Source organism: Nicotiana attenuata, unplaced genomic scaffold (genome assembly GCF_001879085.1).
Source record: "Nicotiana attenuata strain UT unplaced genomic scaffold, NIATTr2, whole genome shotgun sequence".
Classification (NCBI taxonomy): domain Eukaryota; kingdom Viridiplantae; phylum Streptophyta; class Magnoliopsida; order Solanales; family Solanaceae; genus Nicotiana; species Nicotiana attenuata.
In genome coordinates this window covers 48103-66030 of record NW_017674140.1, presented here as the reverse complement: position 1 = coordinate 66030, position 17928 = coordinate 48103, and the positions used below count along the sequence as shown (strand labels likewise).

General features: G+C 36.1%; 2 protein-coding genes across 3 annotated transcripts; both read left to right on the top strand.

Annotated features, from left to right (window-relative positions):
• The first annotated feature begins 2173 nt into the window (after positions 1-2173).
• LOC109218067 lies at positions 2174-6375 on the top strand. Its single transcript, XM_019382387.1, has 6 exons — positions 2174-2572; positions 2658-2775; positions 3507-3718; positions 4826-4853; positions 5490-5598; positions 6096-6375. The coding sequence occupies exons 1-6, from the start codon at positions 2315-2317 to the stop codon at positions 6175-6177; spliced, it is 807 nt and encodes a 268-aa protein (XP_019237932.1). The 5' UTR covers positions 2174-2314; the 3' UTR covers positions 6178-6375.
• Positions 6376-9922: 3547 nt separating this feature from the next.
• On the top strand, positions 9923-17708 carry LOC109218068 (nuclear cap-binding protein subunit 2-like). Of its 2 annotated transcripts, none has more exons than XM_019382388.1 (9): positions 9923-10019; positions 10313-10385; positions 11418-11641; positions 14050-14188; positions 14267-14300; positions 15735-15848; positions 16873-16926; positions 17040-17146; positions 17448-17708. In XM_019382388.1, exons 2-9 carry the CDS (start codon positions 10368-10370, stop codon positions 17520-17522), a joined length of 765 nt encoding a protein of 254 aa, XP_019237933.1. In that variant the 5' UTR covers positions 9923-10019; positions 10313-10367; the 3' UTR covers positions 17523-17708. The 2 variants fall into 2 exon arrangements, with proteins under 2 accessions (XP_019237933.1, XP_019237934.1); XM_019382389.1 differs by having other exon boundaries at positions 10007-10165.
• The last annotated feature ends 220 nt before the right edge of the window (positions 17709-17928 follow it).

Here is a 17928-nt window from a genome sequence, read left to right as displayed (position 1 = left end):
AGGGTTAATATTGCTCGTAGCCTTCTCCCGAAGTACAACTCGCCTATTCAAGCTAACCTAACGCCTATATTCCTATGGAATTAGGATTAACAAGAACGCATTTATAATTCCCGTATAATAACCAAGCAAGGCGATTAGGTATATTCCTATCCTAACCGCAAATCCGCCCCCCCCCCCCCCCCTCAGAGTTAAGATCTTGCTCTACTCAATCTTATATGCAATCTAGAATTCCCTCTCCCGAGTTCAATGTGATCAAGCAATCAAATAATTAAGCGCAATATTGAATAAATAAACCAATATGATAAAATAATAAGAACAATTCAAGAGAACTAATAAACTATGAAATTAAAGGAAGAGAAGAGAAGAAAAACTAGTTAGAAGCCTCCTCCAAGCGTGGTGTGTGTTCCTCCACGTGAAACTCCCTTCAAAGTATGTTAGATCTCCCTAAAGTGGCGTCCTCCCCCTTCAAAAATAGGTTTAGTCTTGCTTTTATACGTGTTGGATAGGTCTAGGGCCGAAATAACCTTGTCCCGGGCGAAATAGGATAAAATTCACGTCACCGGCGCCCAGCCCGGCGCCAGGCGCCCTCCATAGCACCCCCAATTTGTGCATACTGTTTTTGGCGCCACAGGTGGCGCCAGGCGCTGCCTGTGGCGCCCAACTGGCTTCCTTTTCCGATTTTGTTCGTTTTAGCTTCAAATCTTGCATGTTTTGACCCCAATTGCTCCCGAATCATTCTTACAAGTAAAAATACTTCAAATTAACATAAATCAACACATTTAACATCCCAAATTCACGAAATAAAAGTAAAATATGAGGCGATATACATAGAAATATATATGCTTTAAGCTAAACATCAATGACCCACGTAGAGCTGTCAATATGGGCGGGGCCGGGCTAGCCCAGCCCAGCCCACGCGGGCTTTAGCAATTGACGGGCTAGGCTGGGCTAGCCCACCATTTTGATGGGCCTTATAATGATCATCACACCCCAGTCCTATGTGGGCTACGGGCCCCCACGGGACGGCCCATCATTTTTTAAAATATAATTTTTATATTTTTTTCTTTAATTTCTAAACTGAAAAAAAGATAAATATTTAAAAGTTAAAAAAATCTTATTAGAAAAATTTCACAAAATTTAATAACTTATACGGTTCTCATATATCACAATAAACACTAAAAAGTAAAAGACAAGACTATATTTTATTCACTAAAAGTCAAAACTCAAAACAAACTATTCAAGAGAACGCCCATGACGTTTATGGGATATCTAACACATCATCTTCATCAAACACATTTGAATCCGCTTATGAGAAGGTTGTCTTAACATCTTCACTTTCTTCTACATCTACAATTCGTATGCAATATTAATTAGTTAAATATTGAGAATAATTAAATTTTAACGTTTTAAGACTTTGGTTTTTTAATATGATGAGCTTAATAAACTTTAAGCTTGGGATACTCTTCTTGTTATTTTTTGTGTCATATACTTTTTATATGTTATATATTTTAAATACGTATTTTTATTAGGCATACGGGCCGGCCCAGCCTAACCTCAGTTAAGCCTCACGGGCCACGGGCTTACTCGGGCCGGACTTAAAATCCTCATTTTTAAATGGGCTCCAAAATTCTAGCCCAGCTCTGCTAAATCACAGGCTGGGTTGGGCTGGCCCAACGGGCCAAACCCGTATTGACGGCTCTAGACCCAAGTAAGAAAATCTAGGGTCGAATGTAAGTGGGTCAAAATAATATTCATTTTTTTGTTCGAGCTTGGCACGTGGCCTAGTAAAATACCGCCACGTCATTAAATTGAAGGCTCACGGGTTCTGCCGTTAAACGTGAGAGCAATTTTATTAATAAAATTAACTTTATATGTCTTTTTTTGATGGATAGATGAACGGAGGACATTTATAAATCATTTAGCAAACAATTGGGATAGTCTAGGCTCTTTTCCGTTTACACATTGCAAACAATTTTTTTTCCCGAAAGCTACTTCATTCCCAGGTCGTTCTCAGAAACTTGGAAAGTACAAAAATCTATTAGTTTGTCATCATTTCTTTTCAGTACCTTCAACTCTACCATCTTTGGAATTTTAAATACATATGGGGCCCAAAGTGCAATTAACAAAAACACAAAGGAGTACCTTCACAAAACTACCTATATGTATATGTATAGATTGGATTACGCATATATTCCATCCAACTATTTTTCAATTTACTTTCTTCCCCCAATTTTTCAATTTAGGGTTTCTACTGAATCCGAAAAACATCAAAGCCTAAAAATCCATACAATTTCAAAGAAAAATCAATCCAAACATGAAGGGACACAATCCGATTGAGGTGGCGAAGACGGTATTGGAGGTGGCCGACGTGGCATGGTCAGCGGTGGAACACTGTCACCACCATGCCCATAATCACTCCGAAACGACGCCGTATGATGTGTCTGAACAAGACGATGAATTGAAATCGTTGAGGTCTGAAAACGAGCGGCTGAAACGGTTGCTTGAACAAAATCTTGTGCTTCTTCAGAGCATGTCACAATCTCCTTTATTACTTCAAGATTGTCCCCCTGATGTATGTTTCCTTACACAACCTCTTTTCGCCCTCTAACTAAAAAAATAGAGTTTTTAATGCTTTTTAAAAAATATATTTTGTGTAGCTTCATGATCGTCTGGTAGCTGCTGTGGAGTCTGGAAGCTTTTTGAAACAGCTGGAATCACTCAAACGAAATTCCGTTGATGGGAATGGCTGTCAATTTCCTTTTAAGGAGCCTACTGGTTTGTGTTATTCTGTGTCCTTTTGGGGTACCTGTATAATGTCATTTTATGGATGATATTTAGTGTAAGTTATAGTTGTTGTGATATTTGCCTCAAGAGTGTGGTCTAGTGTCAATGAAGTGGATGTAAACCTTGGAGACTATGGTTCAAATCCCTGACAAAAAACTAGGTGATATTTTACCATCTACCTAAGCTTTGTTGGGCAGAGTTACTCTGCTACCTGTGTTGGTGGGAGGTAGCAAGGTTCCCGGTGGAATAGTTGAGTACGGACAAGCTGGGCTGGACAATATCGCGTGATTTAAAAGAATAGTTGCAGTAATATTTGTTTAGTCTCGTATATTAAAGGAGACGTGGGATTGACTGAGATTGGATGAATCCCAGAATATATTCATTTGTTGGACGTGGGTCGAGTCATAGGGATTCAATTCGTTTTCTGAGTTCTCTTAATCTCTATATGTCTCGTCCTGTTTGTCAATAAAGGACAGCTACTTAATGCAGAAAACTAAGATGTGCTAGAAGTCTAAAGGTTTACCAGAGTTGAGTAGTTGGATGATGAGTATTATGGAAACTGGTGTTCCCCTCTCATAATGTTTTCCATTTTCAAAAGAGGGTTTTTCTTGTCATCTTACTCTTAATAAGTTGTTAGGTTCTGTTACTTTAACTTATCAGAAGAAAAAAAATATGTATGTATATTGTTAGGTTCTGATTTACCCTAAACAAAATGTTCTTAGGTTCTGATGTGGAGACTGCAGAACTTCTAGTAAACATGAGCCTTGAAGAACCAAGTTGGTGGGTTTGGGTGACTGAGGAAATGGTCCCCAGCAATTTCGAGGAAAGAAGTGGAATAGATAATGAAAATTACGTGATTGTTAGTGAGGAATATGTTGTAGATGCAGTTGCCAACTTCATGGCTAGATGCATGGTGTCCAATTCGAAGGCTCAGGTACAAGGCAATTTATATATTTATGCACGTTTATCATACTTCAATTAAGGAAACCAGCAATTTTAGTCCCTGAATTATTTCTTTACTTTGTTTGATGAAGCACATTTAATCTTCAATTTAAACAATTGTGTGGTTTTAATCCCATCATTGACTGTTAGAATAACAGACGTTAGAAAGCTCCTATTCTAGTCTTTGCGTTCTCTGGCCCACCCCTCTATCTTCCATGTAGATGGGTTGGATGGTGTCTCATCCTAGTATCATCAAGGGAAGCAAGATGTTGGAGCTAGTGGGAGAGAATTTTGAGATTTTATAATCACCACTTGCACAACTCTAAACTGATGGATAACGTTGAAGAACACGTCTTTTGGGCGGTCAAAGGCAATGCAGACATAGAAGAACTTTGTTGAACTTGAACTGCAAAAATCCTTCAAATAGATTGGCTAGGTGCTAAATTTGATATCTGCCAGGATTCCTGATGATCCTCCTAGAATGGCTCAGATTTCACCACTGCCACCAACCTTTATAACCACTTCCCTTTATTACGCCCTCTTCGCAGTCCTGTCGTCCTCCTCGTTCGTGATTTCTTTTCTTCAGTTGCAAGTTAGGCTTTGGTGATCACTGATCTGATTGCTGCTATTGGTGAACCTTTTTTGCAGAACAACTACTTTGTATATAAATGTGTGGACTCTCAAAGTATGTAATTGAATTTGGCAATAGACTTGAATCAAGAACAAGTTAGTGCAGAATTAGTTGAATGTGAACGGGTGGAAGGAGATGCTGTATATGTGCCAAAATACCAGTTAGGAAAATCAGAGCGGAGTTAGTGCAGAATTAGTTGAATGGAACGGGTGGAAAGAGATGCTGGATTGTGCCAAAATACCAGTTAGGAAAATCAGAGTGGGAGCTATCTAACTACCGTTTGTTTTCTGTAAAATGATTGGATTAAACCGCACATTCAATTAACTAAAAGTTAAATGTGCTTCATCAAATAACACGGGGATTGAAACAACAATAACTCAATGACTCATGGACTAAAAGTATATTTCCCTTTCAATTATGTCAGGGTCATGTCTTTCTTTTCACTGATTCTGTGTATTGCAATTGCAGAAGATGTCTCCTGAAGAACTGCAAAAGAGTAAGTTACTGTTTGTTCTCTCCTATTCTTTCTGAAGTTCTTCATTCTTTTAACATAAAACATCCAGAGTCAGGCGTAAATGATTAGCTGATACAGATTTACATTACAATGGCTTCTACATTTTCTTCTTCATACTTTTTTCCTCTTTTGGATAATGGACATTTACATGTATAGCCATGGACATGTTTTTAGGTGGGGAGCCTTCTCAAGATTTAATGCTGGATCTAACCAAATGCTTGTTAGGAATAACTATTTAAGTGATAGGTTACTTCTGATAGCCTTCCTTTAGATAATGTTTGGCCATCCATTTTCATATTTTTTGGTGATTATGTGGTGTACAATAGCTCCAGATCTATGAGATTTATGCTGTCTTGTTAGAGAATTGCATTCAAAATGTTCGAGAGGGAGCAGAGAAAAAGAACCTTTTTGGTTAAGTGCTAGAATTAGAAATAGATTTGATGAGAGAAGATTCATTGGTTGAATGATTGTTAGAGATTGGTTGCTTGAATGATTGTTAGAGGAGATTGATTGGTTGATTGGGTTACTTGATTGATCGTTCCTTCTTATTTTCCATAGTGTGTTTATGATCTTTACTTGAGCATCATCTTATTATGTGGTCTTCAACTTGACTTACAGCCTTGACAAAAGCATTAGAAGGCACAGGTAAAGTAGAAAAATTGTTCAACATTTGGCATGCAGCACAAACGTTCTACGTCCTTTCCACCTGGGGACTTGCTCTAGTGGGGTGAGTACTCATTTATTATTTTTTGGTTCCCTGTGTTTCTAATCTTACATACTACAACAAAAACCCCTAAATAAGTTGGGGTGGCCTCACTGACCATGTTTTCCATTCTAATTTTTCATATTTCTGGTCTTGCATGTTTTAGAAATTTTTGTATTTGGATTGGAACATCGACGACTTCCATAGAACTTCAATTGAAATATGTGAATGTGATCTGTGAAATTTCTTGGATATTTTAGGACCTTGTGTAACAATACAGAACTTTTGGTTGAATTATGTAGATCTGTTAGTTTAGCTTTCACAGTTGAGGCTTCAAATTCTTGACCAATTTGTAAACATGATCAGACTATATCTTTAGAGAGAGTTTGTTGCAGATTTTGTTCTTTTGATCTCTGTACATCAAATGCATCTGACTTGACCATGCATGAACTATATTTTGAAGGAATTGGCATTTTTGTTAGGACATAGAGGTACAGTGACTCAACCTGTTGTTTCTGTAGGTTGTACAAGAGCCGATCTATTGTTAGACTTGCTGCCAAAGGGGTTCACAAGACAAGCAAAATGGTTCTAAAGGCTCTTTGAAGACTGTTTTAGCTGTGTGCTTTCAACAGGATTGGTTGTGACTTGTGAATAAAGCGTGTAAATGTTAACTTCTTGTACAGTCTTGTAAATCAAATTAACGTTATGCTTGTCTTCCAATTTATTTCTGTGTTGGAATATTGTATATAGCATGCAATTTGAAAACTTTCTTACTTTATTGAGCTTGCAATTATCGCTGCAGAGTCGACCTTTTTATCGTACTTCGCTACAATTGGATGATTCGAATGGCTTGTGAGTGTGACTAAGATATGTTCTGGAGTTTGATCTCTCCACTTGGATTAAAAACATCAGTCTCTTATTCTTGTTTTGGCAATGCATGTTGCTATTTACTAAACTTCAACTTATTATTTTTAGTATCCCATCAGAGACATCTTATAAAAAAAGAGACATAATATTTTACCAAATCTAGCAACTTAAATTATTCGACAATTAAAAGTTCTCTTACCCTTCAAATCCTAGTCTGTTAAATTAAATAATTACTTAATGCATCTCTTCCTTGTTAACAAAAGAAATAGAAGAAAATAAACTATAATCAGTTCCTTCTTATAAACCCAACCTCCTTTCTTTTTTGCTCCCTCTCAAAAAACTTGACATCTTTCTTTAAAAAGAAAATTAAAAAAAACCTCATTCCGACAATGCAAAAAAGTACAGTAATACTTCTTATAGTTTATTTTGAGATTCTAGCGAACTAATTATCTCACGTTTTATTTATCAAGTAACAATTTCAAACACTTCTATTTTATCAAACTAAAAATATGATTAATTTCTGCGGCAGCTAAAACAAACAATTGCACGGCATTTTCCCCAAAGGGACTGGTCTTCGTGGAATATCTCTTTTTGACTGGTCTTAACAAATATCCCCGCTTTTAACTTAAACAGCATATTTTTTTAATTTTTAAAACAAATTCTTGTTTCGTGGTGAGAAATAGAAGCTAATCCTTTGGATGTTGATGCTTTGTGCTTAAAATTTCAGTTCAAACGTATAATTTGGTGATTTACTGTAAAAATCTCAAACCTTTATTATTGGATTTTAGAAAGTACGGAAGAAGATAAAATGAGTCTTTTCGATTTGGTGTTATTTGACTAAATTGATGATTGTGAATTGTTTGTTTTGGTATTTGAAAGCTTTATTTCAAATTTGAAATCATTTGGATCACATTTGGGGCGATTTGATCAAATTAAGTTGCAAATTCGAAAAACACTATATTAAAACAACCTAGAAAATGTATGCCAATTGGATAGATTTTAATGAACAACTTAACAAATAGGTTAAGATAATATAGCATCAACTCCACCAATTCGGTAGAGAAATCCTAAAGAGCAAAAGTATGACAATCTTATACACTTCGATGAACAACTTAACAAATAAGAAAAGATACTGTAGCATCAACTCTACCAATCCGATAGAAAAATCCTAAAGATCAAAAGTATGACAATCGGGTAGACTTTGATAAACAATTTAATATGGTAGAGAAATTCCTAAAGAGTTGTGTAAATATTCGAAAGCTATTTATAAAAGAGGAATTTTCAGAAACCACTATTGTTTAGTGGCTATTAACTTCCTATAGCTACCATATACATAATTACTTCCTATAGCTACTATTCAGTTGTTACGGTAGTGTATTCGTTGTATTCGCGCTGCTGTATTCATGAATACAGTAGCAAAAAATACCTAAATCAGGGCAGTCCAGCTGTATGCGCATGTATTCACATGTATTAGTGTTGCTGTATTCATGAATATAGCAGTAAAAAGCGCCTAAAATCAGGGCAGTAAAGCTGTACGCAAATGTATTCACATATATTCGCGTCATTCATGAATACAGTAACGACAATCACCTTAAAAATAGGTATGTCCAGCTGTCTAATAATGGAAATAATATCAATTAGCGTGATATACTCCTAATATAACTCAACAAAATCAATTATAACATGCCTCATTATCAACCCAATTAATTAGAATGATTTTTCGGTTGTATATAACTTCTGTATTTAGTGTGTTTTAATATTTTTTTGACTGTTTTATTTATTAGATTCAATGTTTGCATTTACTGTATTCGCTATTTTATATTTAGTGAATTCAAATGTATTTATTAACAGTATTTTAGTTATTCCTAATACATGTTATTACTGATGTATTCAGTATATTTCATTGACTGTATTCACTATATTTCTATTTGTATTCAGTGTATTTTACGGTATTCCCTATATTTTAAAATTAAATTTATTGATAGTTTATATTTTGATCTATTTTAATATTTTTATTCAGTGTATTTCAATATTTATATATGTATTCATGCATGAATACAAATGTATTCAGTTGTATTGAAAAAATATAAACCTTTGAAATACATAAATAAAAGCAAAAAAAAATATATTTAAGAAAAAATATAATATATTTGAGTGAATTTGTACAGAATACAATGTATCTGTATCGTCGTATGTGACTAAGCAGTAAAGAAGAGAAGAAAGTTCACCGGAGATGGCATTTCCCGGCCAAGCAAAATATTGTATACATTGTATTAAACTAAAAATGGAGACGAATAAAAACCCCATTCCTCGAATCTTCTCCGGCATAAAAGATATTGCAGTATCCGTGTAGAGTAACCTGTTGCAATATCCAGCGTAGAAGAAAGCTGCAGTGGCCCTCTTGTTTCAAAGTTGTTGAATCAACCATTGAAGAGGAAATTTGAAGTTTTCTGCTGAAAACATGACAATGGTGAAGATTTTAAAAAAAAAAAAAGTGAAGAGAAAAAGAAGAAGCTTGAACCAGCCAAAATCCCAAAAACTTTAATACTTACCACGAATTTTTGGAGCAAAAACGTGTCGTGAGAGAATTGTTCTTCAAAAATCGTGAATACAATCTTGCTGTGAGAGAGAGATCGTGGAGAGCGAAAGAAGAAATATTTTCCTGTGATTGTGATTTTGGCAGAGAATAACTGAAAGAATGAGAGAAAAATGGTACATAGTTTAATGCCTTAATGGTAATGTATACCATAAATACCTATTTTGTTAAAATAAATAAAAGATAATTATAGAAAATAATATTTTAAAAGGATTTTGATTTATAATAAATAAGGTGTAAACTTTTGCTATAGGGGGCAAAATTTCCTTTATTAAATACCAATAATTTTGATGACATTCAGCTAAGATCAGCCCCTTGTGGGCCGTTGCTGTCAATCTGTCCAGCCAAAACAATATTGGGCCGGCCCAATTAAAGTGGAAGGTGGACAGTTAGGGAGAAATTCAAAAATAGCCAGATTTACCACTGGTCGTTGAAAAATAGTCAAGTTTCAAAAGTCATCGAAATTTAGCCACTTTAAATTTGAACGAAAACACTGTTCAAAATCCGGAAAAATACGCCCGCAAATTTTACGAGAGTTCCAGCATAAGTATGCTTGAACTCCCGTAAATTTTACGGGAGTTCCAGGATAACTATGCTGGAACTCCCGCAAATTTTACGGGAGTTCAAGCATAATTATGCTGGAACTCCCGCAAATTTTATGGGAGTTCCAGCAAGTATAATTGTCCAGTATAATATACTGGAGTTTGGAGCACTGGTGCTCCAGTCTCCCGCAAATTTTACAGGAGTTAGCAAAGTATACCGGTCCAGCATAATATGCTGGAGTTCGTAGACAAATATAACAGAACTCCCGTATATTATACTGGACCGGTCCCTGTTACAGCAAAATAGTGGAACGCTGACCAGTATGAAAACTGGCTATACCATGATATTTTAACCACACTCTAAGTTTGATTCGGGCCTGGGCCCCCAATATATTTTAACTTCCTCTTCGTCGGCCGAGAGACTCCGGCGAAATCAATTTGTAAGTTCTCCGCTTCCCCCCTCCCCCTCCCCCTCTCTCTGTCATGAAACAAAAATATCAAAGTTTTACGGGCAGTGCATAAAATTTACCTTTTTGTTTGGTATTCCAATGGTTCTTTATCGGCGAAATATGAATTTATGATTTGGGTATTTTTTTCATTTGCTCTCATTTTACTGTATATTCTTATTACCAGTTTCACTTATAATTTGGTAATGTTTTTCTATTGAACTAATGTTTAACTTTGTTCAGTCTAATCATAATGCTGGTTGTTAACCGAAAGTAGAATTTTGCAGTTTTTAGGCGGCGCAAAAGATCCAAAGTGGGAGATATAGTTTGGAGCAAAACGGAATGGCTTCTCTGTTCAAGGTAATATGAACGCCTCAGTGCTCTTTGGCTTTTCACTTGTGCTGTATACATGTGATGGTTGTTCAATGAGCAATTTTTCTATTGATTTAATGTTTTATGTTGTATCTTTGTTTGTGTTTTGATGGATTGTGCTAACTCTGGTCGGTGGTGTGGGGGTAGGGGTGGGGGTGGGGGAAGGGTTTAGGGGGCTGTGGGCTGCTCCCCCCGTGAAAAGAACAACCTCTGAAGGAGTATTTAAAGAACAATGTTATAACTATCTGCACTAGTTACTAGTGCTTTAATCCTTGTATAGCTTCTCATCCAAAGGAGGTAACACCTTTTTTATTCTTAGACTTTCTCTGTTATAGAGGGCGGTTCGGGAAGGGTGTAGTGAGAATCAAACACACCTTTTGCATGGACACTTTGACGTGTAACTCGCATAAACCCTGGTGTTATGAGGAGCTAATGTTTCAGTCTGTCAGTGATGGTTTCCTGATTTAACTCGAAAGTTTGTAGTTTAGGAAGCAAGATATATCTATGCCTTTCTTTATTTTAATATAATGTTAACTAAGTGCAGCAGAGTAGTCAAAAGCGAAAAGCGCAAAAACTCCAAAGTATGTTGGAGCTTTAAGCGCAAAGCGCAATTAAAGAGTGAAAAAAAAACCCCGAAATGTATTGCAAAAACATGTAAATATAAACACAAATAATAATTATTTGGACAAAAGAACGGAAAACTATTATCAAGCTATATGTATGATGTTCTGCCCTTAAAGACAGATCCCATAGGTGAAGGTGCACACGCTTAACACCTTGACGCCTACACTAAAGCGCCAATTAAGTGAATACAACCTGGGCTTCACTGAGCTTCGGGGCTTAGGCGCGCTTTAAGCGAGCCTTTAACAACACTGAAGTGCAGTTTCCTGCATATCCAATGGCATTTCATAAATTGTTAACATAAAGAGATTGTGGTGTCCGAGGTGTCCTATGTCCTTTCTTAATCTAGGTTTTATTTGCTTTTATCTTTTAATATTTTATCTTATTTTTTTCTTTTAGGATTTAGCCAAGATTTCAGCATATAGGGATAGAAGGTTTCCGGGAACACAGGAAGAATTTGAAGATGCTTTGCTGAAGTCGACAACTGTTTATGTGGGGAACATGTCCTTCTACACAACAGAGGAACAAGTGTATGAGCTGTTCTCTCGTGCTGGAGAGATTAAAAAGATAGTGATGGGATTGGATAAGAATTCCAAAACTCCTTGTGGGTTCTGCTTTGTAATGTATGGCCTGAACCTTGCTTTCAATCTCCAATTTCTTTCCTTTTGTGTTGCTAACTTTCGACTGTATAATTTCTTCTCCAATTACGGTATGCCTGCTGCAGCTTTAGTTATTTCCCTCTAGTTCTGTTTTTGTCTACTTGTTCAGTAAGGATATTGATATTATGTATTTGGCATTTGTTCACACTGCTTGGTAAATATAAGAATCATGTTCTCCGTCTCTATTCCTACAAGTATCAATCAACTCTTATTCGCTGTGTCTTAAGAATTAGATGACACGTTTTACAGTCCCGACTATTAATACAAGGAACGTATTAACTGAAGAAGTATTGAAAGATTATTAGAGAGGCTTATACCACAGTCATTTGATCTGATTCTGTCAAATGTCCCCGAAGTCTAGGTAGGAAAAAGCAGGGACTTCCAAAATTTGAAAGCATTTCCACTTCTTTCATGGATTCAACCCTAATGCAATTATCTATCGAATTCTCACATAATGATCAATGTTAAACTTTGTTATGGATTTTTTGGTTTTAAAGAGTCCTCGTAGAAAAGGAAGCGATATGCAGGAGAAAAGAATAGTGAGAGGAGAGGAAGGGGAGAATTTACTAGTATTACTTCTGCATCTATTTGGAGAAAATGAAAGGTGCGACTGTTATTCGACACTAAGCGCCTGATATGTAGTTATTTTGTTCGTTATCTTGAAGGACCTTGTTGATATTACAAAACATTTAGTTAAATGGGGTCTCAGTTCTCCATGTTTCCTGTACTTTAACTGAAAAGGAAAGCTCCCTCCTACTTGGTAGAAAAGAAAAATAAAATTTCCCTCCTATTTTTGTCTTAATCCTTTTTCTCCCTTTTTTCAAATCCGGGGCTGGTTTATCTTTGTCCTAGTCAAACAGGTCGTATCAAAAAATTGGAGTAGTTTGGCTGTGCAGTCTTTGATGTTATCTCTTATTCCACTCAGTTGTCGCTCATTGGTTATCTTCTTAATGATGGAAGACAAGTTCATTAATGGGGAAAGCGAGTCTCTAGCCTGAAAGTCAGAGAAAGATAATATAGGTTCCATACAATAATGAATCGACCAATGAACATTTCTCAACGTAAAAAATAGATCTCACTTCTTGCTTTAAAAGCCCTATGTACTATTTATGTATTTGCAACTTCCTGCCACACCATTTGTCCAGAAGCTACTACATGGTTCTTTGATGACTTCCGGAACATTTTTACCAACATTTCACGAATACTTTTTATAGGTTGTGCCATTGTGGTGTTTGTTTAGGTTGTATTTCTTTGGGATTCCTGTATGGTAGTAGTGGGTGGCTAAGTTGCTCCGACTCTTCACTTTCGGTGCCATACCCATGTCGACACAACGTGGGTGTGGGATCCGTACCGAATTACCGATTTTGGGTACTTTGACCAAAATTGACACGGAAATTCGGCACAAATACAATGATTTTTGAAAACAAAACAAAAGCTAGGGTGTTATTGAAGAAAGCGGAATACCTTGTACATAGAAATTTCTATCTCAGTCCTTTTCATTTTATCTCCTTCTCGGATTCACCTCTTGTTCAATATTTTCTCCTTCTCGGAATACCTAAGTTTTCCCCAGAATGTCTCATAAGTTAGACATTTTTTAACTCTATTTTTAAATATTTGAATTATTTTTAGCCGAATCCCCCCACCCGTATCTGAATCCGTATCCCTGAATCTCAAAATTTAGACCATGAAGGATCCGACCTCTAGATCCGCACCCGTATCGGACACCGCACCCGAGTCCGAGCAACTTAGTTGGGTGGTCAGTGATATCTATTTGGGAAGTAATATTTGTTTCTTGCATTCTCTGTCTTGTTGCTCTGTTCCGAGCATGTCAAACTTTGCCACTTTTAGGTCTGCATTTCTTTTGCTAGTAGAATTTGTATTGATGTACTCCCTTTCTGCCATTTTAGTTGACTTGGGTTGACACTGGCAAAATTTATTAACAAATGTTTGAATGACTATATTAGGTTTGATGGCAAGGAGTTCAAATAATAAGTAGTATATATCTATGCCGGGGTAAAAATTGCCATTAGGAAAGACCTGAATTTTGGAATGTGTACATGGAAATAGTAGATCAATGGAAATGGAATGGAAGGAGTGCATCACGAGCTTTTGTCTCTTTAGTGCTGTTACTGTTTTTGCAGTTATATGCAAACACCTATTTGCTCATTTTTTTTTGACAGCTGAAGTAAATTCTATTATAAACACCAAGATGGTATTAGGTGTGCGTTGTAGTTTGTTACATTTTACATGTATACTTTTGCATTTATCTCCCGTTCAACCCTTTTCCTGTTCAAGGGAAAAAAGGCGAAGAACAAAAAAAGAAGGCATGGGAATATCATTTGCGTTTGTAACAACTATAAAACTTATTTCAGGTTCTACTCTAGGGACGACACTGAAGATTCTGTCAAATATATCAGTGGGACAATTCTTGATGATCGCCCTATTCGTGTGGATTTTGATTGGGGATTTCAAGAAGGTAGACAATGGGGCCGTGGTAGGAGTGGTGGACAGGTAATCTCCTCAGCGGTTTCATTCTTTTATCTTGAGATTCATGCCAGCATTTCATCTGACTTACATCTTTTTTCCCAGGTGCGCGACGAATATCGTACCGACTACGATCCAGATATCCTTCTTGAATTTATAAGCATGCGTTAACGATTTTCTTTCATTTCTTTTAGCTATTTCTTTTCTATTTCAGGGAAAAAAATGTTTTGGTCCTATCATGGGCAAAGTTGATGAACGTTGCAATTAAAAAGGGTATGGAACTATTAGGACAAAGTTAATCAAAGATAGTTCATGTTATGATGAAGGATGTCTAACTAAGTACTTTTAAGTTGTGAAGTTTCTGCAAATGCTTTCTACGATTGTCAGCAAATAAGCAGGCAAGTGTGTGTAAAAATCTGTTAAAACTTGGTATACTTTTGATTTAGAAAAAGAAGAATCTGTTAAAACTTGGTATGCTTTTATCTTAAAAGATTTATGCCAACTGAGAAATAGGTTATAGGTTAATTTCTTACACGTTCTAATATTATGTATATACGTACTTGTTACAAACATTATTATGTAGATATGTGTGTAACTTGGCTATATGGCGAGTGTAACTAAAGTGGTACTTCACAAGGTAATATGTGTAATTGCGTAAATTATTCCTCTATACACAATGATGCTTGAGTTTTGGTTATTCTTTGTTGATGCTGCATCATAGGTTACTCAAGTGCCTCTTAGGAAGTATTTCTATAGTATTTGTTTCAGTAAGCACTTACCTAGAAGTAGCTGTGGGGCATCAAAAGACTGGCTCATCAGCATCTAGTTGTCCTTTTAGGTTCTGTCATCATCTACAAGAACCACAACCCTCTGGATCTAGTTAGTAAATAGGGTAGTGGATAAAACAAAAGCTTTTAACCTCTTGTGATCATATGATTCTAGAGCAATCTCTCTCAAGGACTTAGTGACCTTGAATTTTCTTTAATTGTGTTTTGCTTTGAGGGAATGAACCTAGTGGTCTCAAAAGCTTCAATTTTCTACATCCTTCCGCTGTGGTTGTAGGATAATCAACTTGATGAAAGACGTGTTTCATCTTGTCGCCAATGGAATGATTGCAAAGTTTTAACAAGCTTTTCTTTGTTGTTTATGTTACAAGGAAATACCTCGATGTAGATATTCACTTATTCTTTTGTCATGAATTGTTTATGAAGAATCAGAAATTCTATTTGGTAGAGCAGTACACTTTTTAGAGCAAGTGACCATCCTTTTGTGGAGGTGAATATTGGCTCATAGATATGTTAATCAAGGATAGGAAAGATGGTTGATATTGCTTACTTGGTTTTCTAATGTATGCGTTTTAAGAATTATGGTTTAGTTCAAAGAAAGACTTATGGTCTAACCCATGAATGTGCACAGAATCAATTAAGTGAGTTTTCATCACCTTATCTGTCGAATGGTTGAAACTCTTGCATGATAGTCCAAGCAACAGGGTTTAAAAAGTCATTCTTTCCTTTCTTTCTCCATTTATATTTAAGAATTTTGGACTGTCTTTTAATACCTTAACTAGTTATACGTCGAGGTGGTTATGGAAAATTGGTCCAAAAGGAATTGGAAGCACAGAGACAGCTAGTGGATTATGGCACAGGATCATTGGGCGCTTACCCACCAGCTATGCCGCCACCTCGCTGTAAGTTTAAGGGCTCTTAACTTCGTCATCAGTTGTTTCTTTGATAATATTGACTCTTTCTTGCGTCTTAGCAAAGAGCTTCATTCTCTCAAATTAATTTGATAATATGTGGAATGTGAAATGTAAAGAGTGCAATTATTTTTCATCATCTTCTTTTTTTTGTCCCTAAAAAAAAGGAAATGTTAGTGCCTTTGATTTAAGGTTCAACTTTAAGCGCCTCTTAACTGTAGATTTAGATTTTACTACCCCAGGACTCGTGTGTGCTTTAATGCAGTAGAAAACTTTTGATTTTAGCTGGGGGTACAACTGACTCCTATAAGTAAAGCTAGTGTTTATTAGTAGTTGGTTTGGATTGCTGGTGAAGTTCTTCTGAGTTGTTATTATCTGCTTGTGTCAATGTTGATTCCAGAACCTGTCTATTTGTTGCATGACACCTCACTAGTTTGAATATATGTGCCTTTTATTTAATGGGTTATTACTAAGCTGTAGAGGAATGGGTTCTGATATCAACTAATGCTGGAAGCATAATGTATAGAAGAATTAGTATGACTAGAAGAATTGTATAAGTTTGAGCACTGGTTGAATGTCAACTTCTGGATGTTGACGATTTTGGTTTTGTTCCAGTTCTAAATTTTGAGCCAGCCGTATTCTTCCCTATATTTAAACTGTTCTGCTTCCAAATTATTGCTGTGTTTCATTAATATATTGAAAATCAGTTCTAATAAGGAAACACTTGAGATTTCTCTAACTAGGAAAAATTTGAAGGACAAGATTGAAACAACCCCTTTAGGATTTCAAATTAAGCTTTAAATAGCTGATTCACTGGGCCTTCAAGCTCAACTGAGTTTTTCTTGCACTTCCAATAACTTCACATCATCACAATATATCTGCCATGCTCAAACTTGGTTATGCTTAGGTTTTGCAATATGATACGATAATAAATGTGGTACACGATAATAAATGTGGTACACCTATAGACCTTTTACTGTGTCTATGGCGATGACTGATACAATAAAAATTGCAGATGGTGGACATGGTGGAAATCATGGTCATGGAGGTTCTTATCGGCAGGGTAGAGGTATGCTTTTCCAAGATTTTGATTCAGTTCTAATGTCTACAACATTGTATTTTTCAGTATGTTGTTTCAGTATAGTAGATTTAACAAACAACTCTATCTTATGAGGAAAACAGACTATCAGCGCAAGCGACACAGGGAAGATGACCACCATCGGTCAGATTATCCAAAGAGGAGTTATGACCGTGAATCTCGAAGAACCTCTGATCATGAATCTAGACCGGTATTCTCTTTTATACCTAAGCTACATCATTTATTGCTTTGGTCTTTTTCACCAGCATGTCCTGTTCCATCTTTTCATATGTAGTCTGTGCTCGCCACCATTTAAATTGAAATAATGTAAAATTGAACAATGAAACAAAGTTTGTAACTTTGTATGGATATCAAAGAAAGAGGTTTCCTCATTTTAGCTTGTGATTCAACGAATAAGACTTTGAGCTTCAAATCTTTTATCTCTAATTTTTGTCCCCTCTTCGGTTTGAGTGAAATTTGTTATTGCAATGTGACATTTTCTTTTGCTGCAGGAGAAGAATCCACGTTTCCGTGAGAGTGGTGATTCTGATGAAGAGGAAGATGATGATAGGAAGCGGCGTACTTAGTCTTATTTCCAGATGTAGATTGCTAGGAGAAGAGTGTGTTACTTAAAAAGAGTTGTAAGACCTGCTCTCAGCAAGTTCCTTTGTAACTTGTGCTTACACAATTAAAATGTTGTACATTAGAAAGTATGTCAAAACGTATTTGCATTTGAGTAATCGTTGCTTCTTCAACTTTTTATTTTTACCTTCTTTTGTTTGAATTTCTGATGGTGTCATTGATGAAGTTGCTCCCCCAATGTACCCTAAAAATGAAAAACGAGAAATGTTATTCAATGTTGTTTTTATACTCTAGTTGACCGACGAGGGCGGAGAGATGTTAATCTCTCAATATTAGTAAGCGCTCCCCTAGTTTTGACCAAATGAGCTTTCTTTACGTTGAGTTAATTAACCTGGCAGGTTTGCCTAGATG

Excerpts from the sequence above, each read along its gene's own strand:
- LOC109218068 (XM_019382388.1), top strand. Across the intron at positions 14,301-15,734 it reads TCGTACCGACTACGATCCAG|GTCGAGGTGGTTATGGAAAA; the intron begins ATATCCTTCTTG and ends AACTAGTTATAC. Across the intron at positions 15,849-16,872 it reads AGCTATGCCGCCACCTCGCT|ATGGTGGACATGGTGGAAAT; the intron begins GTAAGTTTAAGG and ends TAAAAATTGCAG.
- LOC109218067 (XM_019382387.1), top strand. The coding sequence starts at position 2,315 with ATGAAGGGACACAATCCGATTGAGGTGGCGAAGACGGTATTGGAGGTG. Across the intron at positions 2,776-3,506 it reads TCCTTTTAAGGAGCCTACTG|GTTCTGATGTGGAGACTGCA; the intron begins GTTTGTGTTATT and ends AAATGTTCTTAG. Across the intron at positions 5,599-6,095 it reads TGGGGACTTGCTCTAGTGGG|GTTGTACAAGAGCCGATCTA; the intron begins GTGAGTACTCAT and ends TTGTTTCTGTAG.